Genomic DNA, 22818 nt, shown 5'->3' with positions numbered 1-22818 from the left:
GCTGCGCGTGGCGCTGACGTTTTTTTATAAATAAATACACCGTTTTTAAAATAAATAAATTAATGCAAACCGACACACCTGGTGACGACCGTTTGTGTTATGGTCGAAACGTCGTGAGAATTTTTATTGTTTTATATATATTTATTATTTTATTGTTTCCCTTCAACGTGACTTTACCGAAAGAGCTAAGAATAACAACAACAACCACAAGACAACTTAGATTAAGGCCATCAGTCTAACTCCGTACTACAACAAACAAACATGGCCAAACCCCAAAAAGTTTTCGAAATCACCAAAATAAAGCCATAAAAGCAATGTAACAGTGATCATAGGAACTGTGACCGAATTTTCACAATAAACGACATAAACAACATGTAACACCAAACCCTGTAGCCATAGCTGACTGCATGAGTCACTCCACAACAGCAGTCGGAGTATCAAAATTTTCAATGCACCTTTAAGATCAGCACACTAAATCAAAATACAGATAATACTTTGCAGCGGTCATCCGGAACGAAACATTTTATTTTATTTTAGGCCACTGAATAGCAGTGGCAACTAGGAGTGTACAACTCCTCTTGAGCAGTTTTGAGTGAAGATCTCATAGGTAGTGATTCAAGTTGCAGTTTATTGGCAATAGCATTCCAGACCCTGGGGGCATCAATAGCAAAGGCCCTTCCTCCAGTTTTTGTACGGCAATAGGGAATGTGAAGCTGGTAAATGAGCCAAGACTTGAGGTCAAATTTGTTCTTTGAAACAGAGAGGAGATCCAGCAGGTAGTCTGCGGATTTTTTTTGTTTCAGGTCAGTTGGAGGCAGTCGCCCTCCAACAACAACGGAGGGCGGAGGAGCGACGCTCACAACAACGAGCGGAGCGCCGGGTGGCTAAAGCACAGCAGGTTGGCACAGTAGGGGCACAGGTGGTGCATCTGCCAGTCATCTCAGTCGGCCAACCCATGGCACCTGCTGGGTCTGTCCCGTGACCTGTCAGCGAGCCTTCGACACTTCACGTGGCCTCAAAGTGCACTCAGCCTGGTACAGGGGCCGTGGTGTGTTTGACGTCACTCAATGGCGAATTAAGGTTATTGGTATTCGTGGTTAACACACTGCATTATGAACCCGGCGACCCATATTCGATTCACAGCCACGGATTCCAGCCATGAGTGATATCTGAGTCAGTCCTAGGCCTCCCCCTTCACAAACCACCAATATAATTACGCACGTGTTTTCCTGCCTCAGCAGCTCTCCCACTATATTTTTTCAGCTGATGACGATTGCTTGTGTTGTGATCGAAACGTCGTTATATTTTAATTGCTTTATTATTTTTCTATCTACGTGGCTTTACCGAAAGACCCAAATAATAATAGAATGACCGTATCGAGTGTCGGAGGCAATGTGATGACACACCATTAGCCTACCCACAGTCGGCAAACAAGCCCTTCACAATTTCGATTTAAAGCTTTTGTGACTGCAAGGATTTATCTTCTTTGGTTCTTTCGGTAAAGTCACGTAGAATGAGAATAAAATAATAAATTGATAAAATAAAATAACACAATAATATTCTCACGACGTTTCGGCCACAACACAAGCGGCCTTCATCAAGTGAAGGGGACGAGACTGTCTGGAGGACAGCGCTGGAGTGAGAAAGCCACGCTGAGATCACGACCTTTAAGCTGTGTGAGAAGAAACAAAACGCCTTGACAAAGGAATTCGCATATAATTTAGCATTGAAATGGCTGAGTGATTAGCTTGTGACTGGTCACAGAAAAGGCTATGTTAAAGTTAAAGCATACACATCCGCAAAGGCACCCCTTGACAAAGGAATCAGCATAGAATTTAGCATTGAAATAGCTAAGCTAAAGTATACACATCCGCAGAGGCACTCCTTGACAAAGGAATTAGCATAGAATTTAGCATTGAAATAGCTGAGTAATTAGCTTGTAACTGGTCACAGAAATAGCTATGTTAAAGTCAGAGCATATACATTCACCGAGGCACCTAGTACAAATCAAACAGGAGAATTTAGCATTGAAATAACTAGGCGAATTTAGCATGCCCCAATGAGCCATCAGGTCTCCTCTCAAACAAAACATCTAAGAATGGTAGCTTGCCATCTTTCTCCACTTCCATGGTGAATTTGGTGGAGACCTGATGGCTCATTGGGGCATTCTGTCTACAGGAAACCAACCCACACAGATTCCTACTTGAAACCTGATTCCCACCACCACCCAGCCCAAAATAATTCTCTCATCAAAACTTTATACCATAGGGCTCATTGCACTTCGGACCAACACCACCTGACCAGTGAATTAAAACATGTACACCTGGCCCTCAAAAGGAATGGATACTCTGACCGTACCATCCGCCAAGCTGTTTCTCCCTCCATACAGAAACAACCACTTGATGCTCCGGTCAAAACCATCACGCTACCAAATATAGCAGGCGTTACTAAAAAGATTTCCAAAATTCTAAACAAACACAAGATCCAGGTCCGGTTCAATACAGTACACAAAATTCGTGATCTGATCCCATCCGTGAAGGATGTCATTCCTGACTTACAGTACCCCGGGGTTTACAAATTGAGTTGTACCTGCGGTGATTGCTATATCGGGGAGACAAAGCGACATGTCTCTGACCGAATTCGCGAGCACAAATCAGATTTGAAACACGGCAGAACGAATTCTTCTGCCGTGGCTGATCACTGTTACAACGCTGTGGGTGATCACGATATAATTTTCTCCGATACCAAGGTTCTTTGCAAACCCACGGGTTTTTATCAGAGATTTGTTCACGAGGCAATTCAGATCTACAAACACAGACACAATTTCAACCGAGAAGATGGTTTCAAATTAAGCAACCATTGGAAAGATGTTCTAAATCGAACCAAACATTAAACTAATTTTCAATGTTACAGTATATTTTTTCAAGTAGTGGTACCCCAAACTTTCGCAGCTCTTAAGGATTCCATTTTCACACCATCAATAGGTAAACTCCCCCTTCCCCCCTCGCCAACCGGCATGTTCACCCGCATGTACACCACCTCTGCACCGTTCGTCATGCTAAGTCGGCCAATCAAATGCTAATTTTATGCTAATTCCTTTATCAAGGCACCTTGTTTCCTCACACACAGATTAAAGGTCGCGGTCTGAGCGTGGCTGTGTTTCACTCCAGCGCTGTCCTCGAGACAGCCTGGTCCCTTCACCTGCTGAAGGCCGCTTGTGTTGTGGCCGAAACGTCGTGATTTTTGTTGTTTTATTTTTTACCTACGTGACTTTACCGAATAAAACCAAAGAGTATGTTACTAAAAGCTCAACATGTCAAAATCACGCCCTCAAAATGGAAAATTTATAATAGGCGACGTTTCTGGCCACGGCCCTTCTTCACAACACAATAAACAATGTTACGAGACACGTACCGTACTGAACATAATTAACGAACGCAGGATCCTCAATACAACCCTGCGGAATCGCTCCTCGATCTGCATCATGTCACGGTCCCCCGAGATGTCGCTCCTATTTGCTTCGACAGAATCTCGTTGCGAGGCAAACAAAAAAACAAAGTAGCTGGATTCAACGACAGTGCCATAGCCGTCAACCCATATAAGGTTTACCCGTATTCTTTTAATGGGAAAATTAGTTTTCAGATTCATACGGCGTACAGGCGTTTCAATACGTACACGGGATTTTGTAGGATGAACGTTGAGATGTATAAGGGCACGGGGTGACCAATAAGGTCTGAATAGGTCTGTAATAGGGCACTGTGATAAGGGGTTGACAGCTATGGAGTACATATATTCTTACTCTTTGGTTCTATTGGGTAAAGTCACGTAGGTGAAAATAAAATAACAAAAAAAATATCAAAAAATCACGACGTTTCGGCCACAACACAAGCGGCCTTCATCAGGTGAAGGGACAAGACTGTCTGGAGGACAGCGCTGGAGTGGAAGAAGCCACGCTCAGATCACGACCTTTAAGCTGTGTGTAGCTAAGTTGTGTATACTTTAACTTAGCTATTTCAATGAGCCATTTCAATGCTAAATTATATGCTAATTCCTTTGTCAAGGCGCTTGGTGTTTTTCTTCTCACACAGTTTAAAGGTCGTGATCTGAGCGTGGCTTCTTCCACTCCAGCGCTGTCCTCCAGACAGTCTCGTCCCTTCACCTGATGAAGGCCGCTTGTGTTGTGGTCGAAACGTCGTGATTTTTTGTTAATTTTTTTGTTATTTTATTTTCACCTACGTGACTTTACCCAATAGAACCAAAGAGTATGGATCCTAGCAGTCACGAAAGCTTTAAATCTATAATATATATTCTTGGTTATTTCGGTAAAGTCACGTAGAAGGGGAAACAATAAAATAATAAAAATACGGAGTGTCGAGAGTTGGCAACTCGATTCCTCCATGGCGAACTCACTCCCGACTCGATTCGTCTGCAACGCATCGTGTGATCTTATCCCGTTCGTCTCACCGGCTCTTTTGCGAGTGTACTAACACCATATACACTGCATGTAGAACATCGTGTTTTGTCGATGCTCGTGAATAATCGGCTATCCGTAGTGGATGATGGAAACGGATGACGATTGTAATCGCCAGGGAGCAGGAGTCGCCGCACAGCCGCGCTGGTTCGCGTTCGGATTCAACGCGTTCGGGCAGCTCGGCCCATCGGGGAGCGACCCGCGGGAACTTTGCGTGACCCGTCCGAGACTCCTCACGCTCGGGGCCCACGAGACGGGGGAGAGAAGAGACGACGAGGAGCGGCAGCGGCAGGAGGAGGAAGGAGAGGAGGAAGGAGGAGAGGATGAGCGAGAGGATGAGCAAGCCGTGGTAGACGTGGCCCCGGCATGGGGCAGCGCGGCGCTGCGCGGTGAGTCCCGCGGAGTCTTGTCCCACCACTGTCGGCCACGGACACCGCACTTACGATGCTTTTTATTGATTGTATTGTAATATTATTTTGCTATTGTTCGGGCCTCACGTTGCCGCTGAACGTCTCGGGTTCTCGAGACCAAGGCACAGTTTGCTGGTTTAAACAGTACCATACTCTTTGGTTCTATTCGGTAAAGTCACGTAGGTAAATAATAAAACAGAACCAAAGAGTATGGATCCTTGCAGTCACGAAAGCTTTAAATCTAGAATTAAACAGTACCAGCAAAACAGATCCAACATTACCGGAGCGCTCCTGGCTGGACGTCAGCCTGGAAAGCCTCTATAGGCCGGCGAAATAAACATTTCATTTTCAGACGGTAAACGTAACTGAAGTCTACTTGTTTATACCGTTGGCTATTTGATCGCCCTTGCCGTGTTTTGTTTTAATAAACAACATAGCACAGTAGTTTTTGTTTATATAAACGATGTTGCGGCCTTGTCGCCGAGGCTTCGTGGCGGCGCTGTTGGGGGCAGTGTGGGGTCGGTGCAAGTTGCCTCTCTGAGTCTATGTAGACACTGCTCTGAGGAGATTTATTTATCATTTAAAATAATCACTGTCATGGGGACAGTTGCAATGGATCAAGGTCGGATTGGCTCCGCTGCTGTGCGTGAAGTAATCGTTTTCTGCGTGGATGAGCGAGGTTAACGCGCTGCGCCACAAACCGGGCGACCCGAGTTCGGTTCCCGCTCAACAACCGTTAACAGTCGCGATCCGAACCTGGGCTTTCCTCTAGTTCCACTCAGCCTTCAATGAGTTCCCGGCACGATGTGTAAACATCGCCAAGAGGGAGACAAAGGCGGTCGGGCGTGGTGATAGCCACCCCAACCCCCGTCCCGGCCCCCCTCCCGCTCACAGCACTTGACCCAACAGTCTGCTGAGCCCACTGTGGGTGGTAGTGGTGGTGGGGGCATCTAAATCTGCCTGGGTCACATCGCCCGCACTTTTGGGGCTTTTCTCTCTTCCGTCATTTGCCTGCCTCGATTCCTCCCATCGCCTTGGGTCACAAAGCGCCCACAGTCCACGTTCATCTCTATTCCTGCAAACAAGGTCTACGCCTCGTATTTATGAGAAATACGCGTTACAAATAATTCAAATAAACTGCCACAAATAATTCAAATATACGGCCAGGTTTAAAAAAGGGACCCTCCGCTAAAAGGTGTGAGATGTGCAAGGAGAGCCAAGTTATTCAAACCGTAAAGCCCAGTAAAGATGTAAAATTACACGTCTCCCTTGGTGACTTGAGGTGGTGGGAATTCCTCTCATTCCTTATTACAGAGGCCACTGTCACTCAGTGTTGACTTCTCACACAGCTATTCGTTTTAATGCCATTGTGATGGGCTGAATCCATCCCCAACTGGGGTTTGAAGTCGATCTTTAAATTGGCACAAGTGCCACCACAGTTCAAGTGCCACACTGTGTACACGTGTCTTGCACAGTTAAAGGTACTGTATTACAAGGATACACGTTTATAGCCCATTTATGTTTGCAAGGATGTCACCATAACAAAATACATTTTTGCAAAATGAAATCATTTTATCCGTTGTATAGTTTAATTGAGGGACAATTTTTTAAAATAATTTATTGAGCCCTAATTAATTGGGTTTTTAGACGTTTAGCTCATCCAAATGTGTTTCTCTTCCTTGGCAGGTTCTCGAGATGTGTGCGTCCAGGGGTTTGCACAGGGAGGGAGAGCGGGCCCCACACGCGTTCCCCTGGCCGACGGAGCGCAGCAGCTGGCATGCAATGATAGTTGTCTCGTGCTCGTGACGCACGCGTGTGCCCAGGTGTGGGAGTGGAGCTTGGCTCTCCTGCCTCCAGAGGACTTGCATGAGAATGCACGTCCCCTTTGGGACATGCCCCTACTCTCGGGAGCAAAGGAGGCACCAGGTACATATGTAATCTGTAAACGTTCCATATTAAGGAATTGCTCTATGTTTATGCTATAAATCTTGACTTAAAAGCTTTCGTGACTGCAGGAATTCATACTCGTTGGGTCTTTTGGTAAAGTCATGTAGATAGAAAAATTATTAAATAATAAAAAATCACGACGTTTCGATCGCAACACAAGCAATCGTCTTCAGGTGAAAAAATACAGCAGGCGGGCTGCTGGGACAGGAAGAAATATAGCGAGAGAGCTACTGCAGCCAAAGGTTATATAGGTTTGAGATTGGTACAACCCAAGGGTAAGTGGGCGGGGCTAGAGATGGAATTTGCAAGTAAATGTAAGATCGCAGAGCTAGGTACACCTCGGCTCTTGTGTTGCTAGAGATTATATCAATCTGTTAATGTAACCCCACGGCTACGGTGCTGAAGAAGCCATTGTATTGCTCGAGATTACAGATTAGCATGTCAATGTCTTAATGTAACCCCACGGCTACAGTGCTGAAGAAGCCATTGTATTGCTCGAGATTACAGATTAGCATGTCAATGTGTTAATGTAACCCCACGGCTACAGTGCTGAAGAAGCCATTGTATTGCTCGAGATTACAGATTAGCATGTCAATGTGTTAATGTGACCCCACGGCTACGGTGCTGAAGAAGCCATTGTATCGCTAGAGATTAGAGATTAGCATGCCAATGTGTTAATGTAACCCCACGGCTACGGTTCTGAAGAAGCCATTGTATTGCTCGAGATTACAGATTAGCATGTCAATGTGAGATGGCTCCCGCAGCAGCGGCTGTGTTAATGAGAGACATTCAGCTATTAAACAACGAGCAACACTGCCACATTGAGGAAAAGGGAGCAGCAGCTATGTTAGTGAGACATTTAGCCTGTTAATGTAAAGACATTTAACAAGGTAATGTTACTCAGAGTCGGAAATAACTGCTAACATAGGCAGGTAGGATGGAAGCATCACAGCCAGTTATGACTTTACCTGGTTAATAATGTCCTTCCAATGATTGCTCAATTCGTACCCATCTTCTCGGTTGAAATTGTGTCTGTGTTTATATATCTGGATGGCTTCATGAACAAATCTTTGTTGATAGCCAGTGGGTTTGCATAGTACCTTCGTCTTGGAGAAATCAAATTCATATGTGCCCACAGCGTTAAAACAATGATCAGCCACAGCAGAGGTGTTGGTCCTACCGTGTTTCAGATCCACCTTGTGTTCGCGAACACGGTCTGAGACATGTCGCTTAGTTTCCCCCATGTAACTACTGCCGCAGGCACAGCTTGCATGTCAGGGAGCACATCCTTCACAGATGAGATCAGATCACGAATTTTACGTACTGTGTTGAATCGGACATGGATCTTGTGTTTGCTCATGATTTTGGAAATATTTTTGGTGACCCCTGCTATGTATGGCAAGGTGATGGTTTTGATTGGGTCCTCAGGTGGTTCTCTCCCAACGGTTGGTGTGACAGCTTTACGGATTGTGCAATTCAAATATCCATTCATCTTGAGGACTTCGTGTACGTGCTCCAGTTCACTGGCTAGGCGGTGATGGTCGGAAATGCAATGGGCCCTATGGTGTAGTGTTTTGATTAAGGAATTCTTCTGGGCTGGATGGTGGTGGGAGTCAGGTTTTAGATAGACATCCGTGTGGATAGCTTTTCTGTAGACAGAGTGTCCCAAAGAGACATCTCGTCCCTTCTCGATCAAAACATCCAAGAATGGTAACTTGCCATCCTTTTCCATCTCCATGGAGAATTTGATGGCTGGGTGTATGGTATTGATGTGGTTGAAGAATCAGTTCAGAACTGGCAGGCCATGTGGCCAGATGATGAACGTGCCATCTACGTATCTCTTCCACAAGGAAGGACGTTGGATGGATGTCTGGATGGCATCCGTCTCAATTTTTTTTATTGTACAGCGACACAACCAATTACGTATCTGCCCTGACCATATATCCACCCCTGCCCAGTTCTGATATACTCTAAAGTACCAATAAAGCATTTCCACTGTATTTAAAGCAGTTTGTGGGGTTTTTTGTCCAGTAACCTAGTCGTGCATGGCATAACTGTGATTTTCTATTGATGTTCACCTAGCGAACCTTTTCTTATGTCGGCCTATACATCAGTTTCCATTGAGTCAGATATGCAATGGTAAATTGTATAGTTTAAAATTGACACACATTTTTGCGAACCACCATTGTTTTTTTCTGCTTTTCATTGCAAATAATACAATCTTTTCCTGGAAAGCATCACTTCTCATACGTGCTTTCATTTTTGCATTACTCTCTCCAGTAAAATGTGTTGTATTATTTCTTTGTTATACTTTGCTTTATATTATGGGTATCTAAAAATAGTAGTAAACATTTACATAAACACACAAATGGTGATAAAATATTGTTTAAAGATGGTGTCAGTTTTCAAAATACAGTACTGTAACTGTTTTAAGCAAAATAATTCTGATTGATGCTGGCAGTCACCCCTGGTAATCTATTGTGTTCGTGCTGCATTATATATTGTCACCTACAGCTATCTTGTGAAATCTGTCATTCGCTGCAGTTCCGTGAGAGTTATGTTTATCGTGTCTCTAGGTTTCAATAAACGTAACTAACTTTTCTGCTTGGACCAAGGTGCATGATCATTGGTAGAGCTTCCCACCTCTTCATTGCATGCTGCAGTGAGAGAAATTAGGCTGGCGCTTTCTAAAATGACAGGTGTCAGACCACAGAGCCAAAGGGACGTCATGATTTGTGATACACCATGGCATCGCTCACCACATCGCCAGTGAGGGAGACAAAGTGAATAAGCCTCTGTATCCTTATTGTTACCTATTACAGGATTACGACTTCGATGATGAGGGGTGACGTAACACGTAGACAACTCATATTTCCATTTTCTAAATAACATGCCTGATTGAGACAATATTTTACAGTTTTGAGTACAATTCAAGATGTGGCAGTACAATTCAAGATGTGGCAGCATAATTAAATTAATACTCCACTCTTGACCAAATCCTACTTTATAGACACCCTTCAAAATACATATATATGTTTGGGTCGGTGTGTTTCATTGCATGCCACAGGATGTGTGTGCTAGCAGGCCACATTAAGTCAAGTCGTGAAGTCATGAAGTCTGTAAACGTGAACATTAATCTCTCTTTTGTTTATCTCACTTTCATCTCACTAATTGTTCTCTTGTGGACATCACTCCTCTCTTATATTGTCTCACTTTTGTATCTTATCTGACTAATCTGTATATACAGTAAAACCTTGGATTGCGAGTAACTTGGTCTGCGAGTGTTTTGCAAGACGAGCAAATTTTTTTAATAAATATTAATTTGATAAACGAGCGAGGTCTTGCAATACGAGTAGTATGTATACGCTTTGTCTGCCGAGCGTCACGTGACCACAACTGATATACGAGTACTTTGGTATACGAGTGCTTTGGATTACAAACACGTTTCCGGAACGAATTATGCTCGCAATCCACGGTTTTACTGTATTTGTCTTGGCTAGCCATATCTCTGAGTAGGCCACTCCAATGGCCTTTGTGAGTCAGATGTGTGCCACAAGTTTAAGGACCATGATGTAGAATATACTAGGTGACGTAACTGCGAATCCCATTAATAAAATCAAAATGATTAACTATTAATTGAAATAAAAATGTTTAACAGGTAAAAAAAAATACATACAGACAACAGCACTTAAGTATGTATGCATAACAGGTATCCCTTGATTTACGAACGTTTGGTTTAAGAAATTTTGCGTGAATGCAATTGACAAATTATGGACATTTTTCGATTACCATAATCGAATTTCCGTATGAACAAAATTTCACATGGCACATGCCACGTGATCAAACAAGAACCACCCAGGAGGCTGCATCATCTATTCGTGACGGTGTCATGGTATCCCTACCGTACAATAGTATTGTCTCCGCATCACCTTTCCAGTCATTCCAACATGCAGATATTTTGGTGAGTTCCCTGAAAAGATTAATTATTTTTGTTTTAAATGTTTTATTCAATCATTTCAATATTTATATTCTTTATTATTATTTTTGTATTGTGAAAAGTATATTTATAGGTTTGGAGTAGTGTTTGAATGACTATCTGAAACATTTGTAAAATCCATTCTGATTTACGAAATTTAGTTTTACGCGTGTTTTTTGAAGAACGCATCCCTTTCATAGATTGAGGGATACCTGTATACCATTTAACCAGTGGCGGAGCCAGGATTTTCAGGTAGGGGGGGCAACCCCTCCAGCAATCAAAAATGATAGGAGATAGTAAGTATGGACTTGTCCCTTGCTTTTTATTCGACACGTGTGTGGCGATGGCGCAGCCATCGATCGAGGGTCGAATTCGAACCATTTGTGATCGGCATCGTGCTCGCTGAAGGTAAATGCCTTCAGGGAAGTCGTGTACTGTGTACGCGACTGCGCACAATTCTGAGTCACTTATAACTGCTTTGCCGTTACTTATTGCCAATTATGGACTCAGACTATTGTCCTATCACCTCATTGGCACGTAATAATATGCTACACAGTGGCAGTAGGGGTCGCAAAATGCCGATTTATTACTAATAAACCCCAATGATCCGATCGAAATGAGGAATTTCGATCGGATCATTTGGTGGCCACGTGTCACCCCACTCCCCCCCCCCCCCCCTGGCTCCGCCAGTGCATTTAACAACAATACATTGGCAATTTAAAATAGGACTTTTTGGGTTTTTGGTCAGTTTTCTAAATAATTCAGGAACATGCAGTGTCATTCCACGTGAATGAGGCATTATACTTAATGTTTGTGAAACTTTTATATTTTGAAAATACCAATAGAATGTGAGTGTACCCTTTTCATGTGAATTGCTACCTTCTCTTAGAATGCTTGTTACTCTGCTTCTCCTGTGAAAGCAGTGCTCCCTCTCGTGCCCGGTGGTTATGTTGACCTGCGACCTCCTTTCTTCCATCCACTGCCTGAGCTGGCGGGAGGGGTGCGGGCTCTTCAACTGGCCCTGGGGCGCGAGCATGTGCTCCTTCTCACAGACGATGGAACCGTTTGGGGTTGGGGCCCCGGCAGGTAAGAACAGAACAGGTCTAGGTGGCCGCAAGTGATTTATATAATTTTTTAGCAGCATCAGTAGACAATAGCATTCGGATATGTAGGGAAAGACACATCATTAACTGGTACTGTGGACATATGAACACGTCTACACTAATTTCAGTTGTAAAGATTTCTGTAAAGTGAAACTCAAATATGTTTGAGACGCTACCTTTCCATTTCACATATTAAACATGTTCGCGCACAATAGATAGTGACACTATGTTACTCATCAATGTTTCATTGGAGTGGGTAGGAACACAAATGAGGCTTATGGGAATGGAAGAGAAAAGTATTTATACGTTTATAAGCTTACAAGACAGAATGGAATGAGTAGCCGATTGGATGGAAATTAAGCTTGAACTGAAAGTATGTCCTCTAAAGAATTCACAGCAGTAACGCACATTTCTTATTTACACGTGTATTATTGGTTCAGTGGGTCATGAGTTAAGCCTGTTATTATTGAACTATGACTGTCCAATCTAGAACTATTTTATCTGCATCCAGGCTGCTCTCTGATGATACATTGGACAGTGATTAATGTTGAGTATTAAATTGAGTATTAAATTAGAAGGATCGATTTTTTAGAGGGTTTACCTCATCACTGCAGCCCCTAGGAGTCGCTACATTCACGCAATTTAAAAGAAAGAATTGATTCTTAAATTGAATTGTGAAGCTGAATCGCTACGATTCATAAAATCATCGCCAGGGGGCGTTTTCGTCGCTCCCCGAGTAGCAATGCAATTATATTTTACTGCTGGTGGTGACGTGCACATTGCCTTGCATGGAGCAATCCTTTTGTTAACAATAATCATTTAAAATAAAGTGATGCCACATTGCCAACGTTAAATAATAATACAATGTGGGTCAACCATAGAGGACATTGGGGAACACAGGAGGAGAGAGGGACACACATTGGCATAGCAAGAGAAACATGGAATTGGACTAAGGTGGCAAACAGAAATGCATACACACGAAAGAGAAAATAATTATATAAGCGAATAAAGGTATCGTAATTAACTAAATAATGTTTATGCGTACCATTTTGGATAGGTTTATTTTTGAGGATTCTCAAATTCTTGTGAGGTGCAGTGCTTCACGTGGCCTACTGTGTTCTGTTGTGGTTTCTATAGACTTTTTTCCGCGTAAACATTCTGTGTTTGGCATTTACGAGGTTTCCCCATTCATATGCCAATAATGTGTTTAAATCACGAATCCTCTCTGTTAAATATAAGGAAACGAATCAATTGGGCACAATGACTCGGCTGATATTGGTTCCTCTTTAAGTTTATCTTTTATAAGTGAAATTGAGCATTCAATCCATTGAAAAATAGAAAAGTTGCAACCCCCCAAAATGCATTTACTACGTTTTGTTACTGCTTGTTAAACTGTGTTAAGTGCCTTGAGCGAATGCGTTTTATAAATATACAGTTGTTAAATTCTACTTTGCGCACCCATAAAGTTTAAATAATATGAGTGGATCTGGACAAGTGATTTCAGAGGTCGGAGCACAGAGCTGGCATAGCTGGGATTCCGGGCTTGATTCTGGGCAATTATCACAAACTAGAAATGAACAGTGAGATGATGGTGTGTTGTCCAACTTAGGCATGGACAGCAAGGACATGGTACAACAGAGGCCGAGGTGGCCCCCCGGCCCGTCGAGGGACTGCAGGGCCTTCCCATGGTGGGCGTAGCGGCAGGGGGGTGGCACTCGGTGGCCCTCAGCAGTGAGTCATCATCCTGCTATATCTGATATATTTAATATTTGCACTGCTTGTCTTGCGTGTACATATTAGCTGTGCGCTGGGGAGGGTTAAAGAGATTCCTGAGTTATTGGTTGAAATTCCACGTTCCCCAGGTCTGTTATTTTATAGGATGACCACTGTTGAGTCCCACTAAGTGGTACGAATGTTATTGACTTTTATTGACTGAAGGGATAACCTGTGCTGTCTTATTCATTTCTCATGACTCCCCATCACTCTCCGCTACCTCATGCTGTTCTTCATTGTCACCTGATGTTCTATTTTCTTATGCGTCCTTTATCCTTTCTCCTCTCCTCCATTTTTTGTTACTGCCTTTCTCCTGAAAATGAAATGATAACTTGGCAATTTGGCAACTGACATTGAAAATGTATCTTAAAAAAAACTATAGCTGAAATTATGATTCTTAATTGAGTTTAGGGTTGGGCCTTCTGACCTAAGGTTATGTGTCCTAACCCAAAAGTAAATTATGAAACAAAATAGATCACATGAGGGGGCATAGGGAGGAGGTGAATAGATATTTGCCCATCCTGTTAAACTTTGTTTCCAGACATGGAAAGGTCCTTATCTCCATCACGTGTTCACAGGATAGATGAGACATAAGCAATGTCTTAATTGTTTGTTGCAGTTTTGATAGATCCACATGAGACCAGTGGCCCTTGGGAACTACAGGAGTCAATATACTGAATCATGGCAGCACCCACTTGAACATCTTTTTATGATTGGTTCACAAATCCTTGGAGAACTCTAACTACTGGGAAGGTTTGCAGAGCCGCAGTCCCACGAAAATTATGGGAATACCTAAGCAGATTACATGAGGCATTTTGTTGGATTAATACATTTGTTCTTCACAATGATTGCTATTAGTGTTAAAACTGTAGTAGAAATGTAATCCTTGGGTTGCTCTTCATTTTAACACCTGACATATGCCCAAGTAACACTGATGTCCCATGTTCATAGAGAAACTTAAATTGTGAAATTATTTTGTCTACAGTCCCATTCTCACGAATATGTGTATTTGTTGAGTGCGTCCGTTGAGACTGTTCTCTTACGGTGCTACGTGCAGGGGGTGGGGATGTTTACACTTGGGGCTGGAATGAAGCTGGACAGCTGGGCCTGCCATCAAAACGTGGTCTCGGTGAGGGGAGTAACTCTCCAAAACGATGCAATCTCCATGGTAAGTGAGAAGCATATAACTCTGTGCAGTGTTTAGCACAGATTTCAGTGTCATCATGCTTTTTGGACCCACTTATTCCTATGTATCATTAGCTTTACTACACGGCTTCGCCCGGGACTTGGATTCTTGTCTTGGATTAATAGGCGGCCTACGCGGAGGGTGGTGGGGGGGATGCGTGACGTCAGCAGGCACACTGCGTAACGCTGCCGCATGCGGGTGACATTACAGATGTGACGTCACCACTTACTTGCCGTGCAAAATATATATTATTGCGCCCCCCCCCCCCACCCCCAAAGTACAAGTCTATTTTTATACTTTTTGCATTGTGTAAAGCCTGGAAGCTACCCACATGCCAAATTTCAAGTTTGCATGTTGGGAAGTATGCTAAACATTTTTAACAAACACACATTCACAAATTTCCATTTTATATATATATAGATTCATTTTATATCGTCTTCCTCTGTTGCAGTAATCCCATTGTCACCCAACCCTGACTTCTCAGCTGGGGAGACAAAACTAACTTTCACAGCCAGCACGATACCTGCGTGAGCTGCACCGATTTTGTTAATGCAGGTGACACCTGGGCGGGCATGGAGAAATTTATCAGAGCTCATGTCATGGTATTATGAATAATGATTGGTAAGACACTTAGCAGTATTTCCTCCAGTCCCGCTATCTGGATGCCATTGGCCAAGTGGAGGATCAGCTTGTTTTGGTAAAGCTATGGTTACCAGGGCCCTACTTCCCTGTTGTAGTAGATTTTCTCCCACTGCAGACTCCGCTGCCTTAAGTAATTGTAATACAGAAGGGGCCTCAACCATACACCAGAGATGCTTTTGACACTGCTTGCATATGGCTTCCACTTACGATGTTGCCCATCTCACATGATTAGGATAGGGAGTTGGAATTAAGAATACATTCATCATAATGGACAGTATGTATGTTGAACTTCTTTCGCACCGTACGTAGCTAACCATGCTAATTGAAGTATTTCTGACCTTGCCGCCCATCCATTTAGAGCAGTTTGTTATGTTGGCAGATGCGCATATAATTTTTCTTCTTCATCAATAACCTTAATAGCCAAATGAGATACCATTGAGACAAGTCTATTTTGGAAAAGAGACTTAGAAAATAGACTTAAAGACCTGTGGAGCTGATACAGCCCACTTAAAGTTGTGGTCAAAAGAGGCACAGTCTAGGAAATTTTGGAGTTCCGGATGGAACATGACATTTATGCTGTTTAATGGTGGATTAGTGATTTATGTGTGGTGAAATACTCTCCAATTAAAATGAATGTATAAGCACTCTTTAAAATGTTCATGACACTGGACAATTGTTTTCGAAACAGTAATAGATTATAGTCATTTGATTATTTGTAACATGGTTGACAACCTGAAAATGATATCACACTGCTCAAATTTCAAGCGATTTCCCTATAGAAAATGAATGGATTATATAACATGTAGGCTTTCACAAACAATATTATTCATAATAATTTTTTTGGGGTTAGATCGCGTAAATATAAATGTGTCTTGAACCCACCCCCACCCGACATAGCTAATTAGTAAGGTTTGTCACGTAAACAAAACGTGCAATGAGTTATTACTTCAGCACCATTCTGATAGCTATAGGCTGTGCTGCTTGGAGCATATTATTAGGTAATACACCATTTTATTACATGCCTATTCACATTATCATATGCTTATTAACTGTGACTAATCCAACCAGGAATATATACTGCATTTTCTCAGATTAACATGACCCATTGTAACTTATATGACCACATTAACCCCCCTCTGGTCTTCACATCTAGATGGGTTCACAGTGGTGACATCACCTTTACTCTATTTAAAACCGAAACAGGAAGACTTCTTCACAGTTCTGGCTAATCGCTTGATGTAGCTGGTTTTGTAATCGCCAATGAGATGTCGTACTCAAATTGTATTTGTTATGGGTTTACTCTCCAATATACCGGTGTACTAAAGTAGTAACTAATCGGCACGTTTTGTTTACGTGACAAACCTTACTAATTGGCAGTCGGGTGGTGGTGGGTTCACGACACATTTTTACGAGATTTACTGCAATTTTTATTTATTATGACTAATGGATTATAATTTGAAGTTTTGTGCTTATGAACAACTGGAAGATTCATATGCTTATTGACAGGTGCCACCTTTTTTAAATTATTGGTGGAGCAATATTGCTCAACTTGGTTGTGATATTAATTTTTTCTTTGTTGCCATTGTTCTAGCAATGTGGAAGAGTAATTTGTGGAGGTACAGGAGGTTTTATGTGGTCTACATTTTATGACTAATTTGTTTTCGACAAGGGCGGGAGAATGATTGTTCACTGGTGCCACCGTCGGATGCAAACAAACAACAACATGGGTGCGGAACGGATGAAGAACGAGAGCCACAGGACGTCTCTCATGGAGAAAAGGGAGAATCACAGAAGACGGGAACACAATACATCTCAATACAAGCCTTCCCTGCACTGCTGGACTTCCCCGGCGATGATGAGATATCGGCCGTCGCCACTGGGTCCAGGCACACAGTCGCCCTCACGAGTAATTTTCATCTCAACTTCATGTGTCAATTAGTTGGAAATTTCCTTTACATAAATTCTGTTTTCAGAACTAAAGCTTGTTTGCAGCTTACCTGTGTATCTAAATATCAAAAATATCAAACTAATCCGTGTAGGATTTTTATGTTTTGTTAATTTTAAATATTTTTGTAAATCTTAATAATTTAAAATATATAGTTCACCTTTTTGGAAGAGCAATGATGCGGTGATTTGTGCACCTCTTAACTGGCGATATGCATATGTTTCCTGATCGGCTGTTGCAAGTAATGCCTGGCATGGTCCTGGCCCCCAATATGTCGCAAACTGACCAACGTGGTGAATTTTATTCAAACAACTCCCATGCGCAAAACATAGTGTGAGAAGACCGTTGCTATACTGAAAGCATATTCTTAGTTCTTTCGGTAAAGTCACGTTGAAGGGAAACAATAAAATAATAAAATATACATAAAACAATAAAAAATTCTCACGACGTTTCGACCATAACACAAACGGTCGTCTTCAGGTGTGAATTACTGCAGTCACGAAAGCTTTAAATCAAAATTTATACTGAAAGCATGTTTATTAGAAGAAGATGAGAGATGCAGAGACAGAGAAATAAAAAGTACGGAATTATTATTCTGGTTCACATGAAATTCATGTAATATTTGGCCATATAGTGAAAGTGTTGTGTGTACAGCTAGGTATTTCAGCATTCTCCCTATTTCCTTTTTTGATATTGAGAAATTTTACAGTACTCTTCTGAAGTCATTCACAAGTTAGGTATGCTGTATTGACACCTTATGGTATTGGACCAAAATTAAAGTTACCATGTGTTATGTGAATATTGAGGGATGCTGCCGTGGTATAATTGTTAGAACATGGACTTGCAATACACAGGTCTCATGATTGATCTCCCAGCACGGTAGTTGAAACAATGGCCAGATTTCTTAACCCCCCCCCCCCCACTGTCCACCCAGCAGCAGTAGCTGTGGGTACACGCCAGCTGTGGATACCTGTCAGCTGTGGTTGCACGCCAGTTGTGGGTACACGCCAACTTTGGGTAGTCGCCAACTTTGGGTAGTCGCCAATTTTGGGTACATCACAAAAGATCTTCAGGGCATGTGTAGCGAGGTAAAGTGTGAGTACTCCCAATCTTTTCTAAGACATCTGGCCAGCATGGAAGCCAAAACATACTAGTGGAGGCCCTAGCAGTGGCATGAACAAGTAATTGCAGGAGTATTACCTGTGTAAATATGGGAATTCAAGAAGAGTGCATAACAGCCATTAATTTCAAGCTAGCTGATTGTAACGTGAATTTCAAATTACTCAGTGTTAACTTCTACTTTGTTTATTTTGGTTGCAGAGTGTGGCAAGCTCTACACATGGGGATGGGGTAAGTGATTGTGTGTACTTGCTTACATGTGCACAGTACTGCTTTTGAAATCCATGTCATCCAGATTATTACTTTTAAGTGTGTATATTTTCAACAGCTTCCTACCTACGTTGCATGTCATGGGACACCATAGGAAAGGTATTCTTTTAGCTGTGCTCTTATTTACAATTATATTTATCATCTGATTGGATGTGTGTAATAAAGCCACTGTGATCTGTTATACGTGTTCGTATTCTCGTACCCTTAAGCCTTAAAATTATTTGTTGGTGATTTCCTGCTGCACAGTGTGTGTACAAACTGATCAGCATAAATTAAATTTCCTGTCTACCTCATACTCAGCTTGCATAGTGCATAAACAAATGAGTGGATAGCCTTGCTGAAAATGAGCTGTCAAAGTTCTCACTGCTCCAAGCAGCCTTCACATTGGAAATGAGTTTTTACAACGACCGTGTTAGAAATAACTACTTTGTCTGTTTTGGATGCCCCACTGTGTAAACCTAAATACATCTCATTGTGGTATATAATGCAATCTAAATTGTCTTGCCCTTGCCTCTGGAATAAAAAATATTGACAACATTCAGACTCATTGGGAAGTGATAGTTGGGCAGATCTGTCTGCGAGGCTGATATATTGTGCCTTCTGAAAAAGAGCGATATGGATATTAAATTATACGGAAAATCCTCGCTAAACGCATTTTTTCACAATGTGTTTTCACTATCATACGGTTCCTCTATTGGGAAACACTTTTTGAACGACATCGCCCGTGCCGTCATAATGCGGTTTATGAGCAGTCGATGACGAACTGTTTTGTTGGTCTGGGCCGCTCAGCAGTGTGGGAATTCTGGGTCTACGCGTGGAGTAATACAGTACGCAGCGTACCCTCATCTCAGTTCTTCATCCCATCATGGGATGGCTGTAGGGTGATTTTAAATGCAAATGTGCATTGGGTTTATTTATACCCTGCAATGTACATATAATTACTCGCTTAACACATTTTTGCTTAACGTGGCACTTTTCAGGTATGCATCTACAGCGTTAAATATATGCATGCCAGACTATGTTCAAGATAGGAATAACTACCTAGTTCACAAATGGGATAAGTAAGACACCTCAGACCAAATCTTGGTCTGTAATAAATCTTTGTTTCACGTAGTTGGGATTTTAGCAATTTGTTTTTGTTTAAAACGTAATAGGAACAGTTATTTTTTTAAATTTCAGGTGTGCGTAACTACACACTGATGCAGCTTCTCGCACTCCCAATTAAGAAAGAGGCCATTAGCTATGTTCACCCTTTCAAGCACTAACCAAGCTCAAGGCTGCTTATTCCGTGATCTGATGAGATCACATACATTCTAGCTGTTATGGACATTCTGGGCAGCATTGGGCAGTGCTATGAAATCCAATCTTGTACTGTACTTCCATGTTCCCCCACCATACCCATCACTCTGATTAGCGTGAGAAGTATGCTAAATAACCCTCATGACATGCATGGAATTGAACGACCTCCATTCCGCAGTGGATTGACACGGTCTTTTGTCAGTACACGTACATATGTTGTAAAATGGTATTCTAAGTTGTCCGCAAAGCACATTGTCTTTTTTAAGTTCTCCGCTAACCATCTATGGAAGTAATTTATGACAAAGCTAATTTGCTTTCAACATATTACAAATGTAGAATGTGTTTAAGTCGTACATCCACAGCGAACACCGAAGGTGTGGCAATGCTTTAGGCATAATAACCGACACGCTTTGGTTGTTGTATCACCTTTCAGGGGAGCATGGCCAGCTGGGCCATGGCTCCCGGAGGAGTTGGGACGAGCCACAGCACGTGGAATTCTTCTGCCAGCACAGCCTTGAGGTGGTGGCAGTGCGCTGCGGTGACTGGAGCACCTTTGCAATGGCACGGCCTATGCCCAGCAATAAATAAAGTAAATGTTTCATATTTTTGGGGCTTGAAAGTGTCTTTGGAATGACCTACTGTAATTACCCAGAAATGTCTGTCGGTTCCATGTGTGACGTCACTCTACATGAGGCCCACCCCCCATGTGACGTCACTCCATATGAGGCCCACCCCCCTTATTAATATTAATGAGTGGGTGGATTTTTACACTAATGCAGAAGGTCGAGCTGAATTAAATAATTTATTACACAAAGTTGCTTCAAATATGACGCTTCTTTACAGAAAGTGATGGTAAAAAATAAATCTACGCAGCACAGTGCTACATCCGTGTGTGATGTCACTGCAAAAGAGCCCCCCCCCCCCTCATTAATATTCATGCCCGCGTGGAAATTTACACAAACGCACAAGAAGGTTGCGCACTCCACATGCCGCACCCCTCCCCTCATTAATGCTCATCAGCGGGCGAAGTCACTCCACAATCCGCACCCCTCCACAATAACCATGAGTGGGTGACGTCACTCCACATGCCGCACCCCTCCAATAACCATTCGTGGGTGACGTAACTCCACATGGGGCTACCTTCCCCCCTCAATAATCATGAGCTGAACATTTTTTCTATTGAATATTTCAGATTTACTGCAATATACACCCGTCCTTGGTTAGGCAAAAAAGCTAGTCTTTTATATTCGACATGGTGCCTGTCAATTCTAGCAATGTTGAAGAAAGCATGGCCCTTTATTTAAGGCCCTTGATTGGTACAATTGGCAAAATGTGTGTTGATGTAATAAAATTTGAAACTTAATATATAGAAATGGGGGCATCAATAATAACTTAGGTTTAAGGCCATAGCTTACACTGCATCAAAATATATTTCGCCATGTGTAAATCAGCTTTGCCCACCAGCTTTACTTATGGCAAAAGTAAATGGGAGCCACACCAAGTCACCAGGTCAGATGTCAAACCTATAGTCAGACGAGCAAAAGTGTGGATTTACACTGCGAAAATACAGTGAAGGCCCCTTTAATCCAGCACTGCGGAGACAGGTTTGTGGATCGTCTATGTGTGAGATTCCCAAACCTGCTTGGCTGTGCATTGAGCAGGACTTGACAGGACAATAAACGGCTTCATAAACCCATTTGTGCCTCGTATGTGTGGGGTTTTTTTGGCTGCTTGATTTTTTATGCCATATGCAAAATACCTATGAAAAAAATCCCAATATTGGACAGTCGAAAACATAGTCAAGGCTTTGTTTTCCCTACTCAACTGCCTTCTTAGGCTAGTGTGTGCATAACTGATTGCAAGCTAGCCCAATAAATACCAGTACTGTAATTTTATATTTATAGAGTGCCTTAGCCCAAGGTATTAGAGCAGCCTATTAAGCTGTCTATTCCAGTCCCCGTGCAGTATGTGTGCCACTGAGGGTTTGCTCTTGAATACACGTAGAGAAACTTGGGGCAAAGCAGCCTTTTTAACCAATGAGGATTTTCAGTGTACAGTACAGAGATCGTACTCATCCCAAGTGTGAAACTCCCAAAGTACCTTGCATTACATCTCAACCTAAATAGGCACACTGAGGCCAAGTGTTTAGAGACTCTAAACAGGGTGGACGGTCATGTACAGCTCAGTCTGCAATGACATTTAATTATATGCATATGTGGACAGATAAACGTGGATTAACATTCTTCTGAAGTCACGTAGAAGGGAAACAAAATAATACTAATATAAAATAAAATCTCACGATGTTTCGACTGATGATGATTGCTTGTGTTGCAGTCGAAACGTGAGAATTTTATTGTTTTATATTGTTATTATTTTATTGTTTCCCTTCTACGTAACTTTACCGAAAGAACCAAGAATATGAATCCCTGCAGTCACGAAAGCTTTAAATCAAAATTCTTCTAAAGCTTCGGTGGTGAGGAACGGTGAGGGCGGGGAATATATTTTGGGGAAAGGGAATATTGGAGATGTGGATTGAGGCTGAGAATCATCAATCCGTGTATGCATGCACACATGCAAATGTTATGAACTGAATGCCACTGGTGGTTTTTGTGGGGTTTGGTTGGGAAAAGCTCAAGTCGTGGGTAGCAGTGAGGTATGGTGATAGGCCATCCCTGGT

At 42.3% G+C, this 22818-nt stretch overlaps 1 protein-coding gene across 2 annotated transcripts; it reads left to right on the top strand.

Annotated features, from left to right (window-relative positions):
- The first annotated feature begins 4375 nt into the window (after window positions 1-4375).
- RCCD1 (RCC1 domain containing 1) lies at window positions 4376-21837 on the top strand. 2 transcript variants are annotated; one of them, XM_032951937.2, is made up of 8 exons: window positions 4376-4860; window positions 6568-6807; window positions 11725-11890; window positions 13517-13638; window positions 14738-14848; window positions 17178-17414; window positions 18774-18803; window positions 20575-21837. In XM_032951937.2, exons 1-8 carry the CDS (start codon window positions 4557-4559, stop codon window positions 20727-20729), a joined length of 1365 nt encoding a protein of 454 aa, XP_032807828.2. In that variant the 5' UTR covers window positions 4376-4556; the 3' UTR covers window positions 20730-21837. The 2 variants fall into 2 exon arrangements, with proteins under 2 accessions (XP_032807828.2, XP_032807829.2); XM_032951938.2 differs by having other exon boundaries at window positions 4378-4860; window positions 11728-11890.
- Window positions 21838-22818: the final 981 nt, after the last annotated feature.

This window comes from Petromyzon marinus, chromosome 11 (genome assembly GCF_048934315.1).
Source record: "Petromyzon marinus isolate PM22_M1 ecotype Great Lakes invasive population chromosome 11, UKy_Petmar_22M1.pri1.0, whole genome shotgun sequence".
In the NCBI taxonomy this organism is placed as follows: domain Eukaryota; kingdom Metazoa; phylum Chordata; class Hyperoartia; order Petromyzontiformes; family Petromyzontidae; genus Petromyzon; species Petromyzon marinus.
Note: the sequence above shows the minus strand (reverse complement) of the source record. Positions and strands in the feature narration are given on the sequence as shown.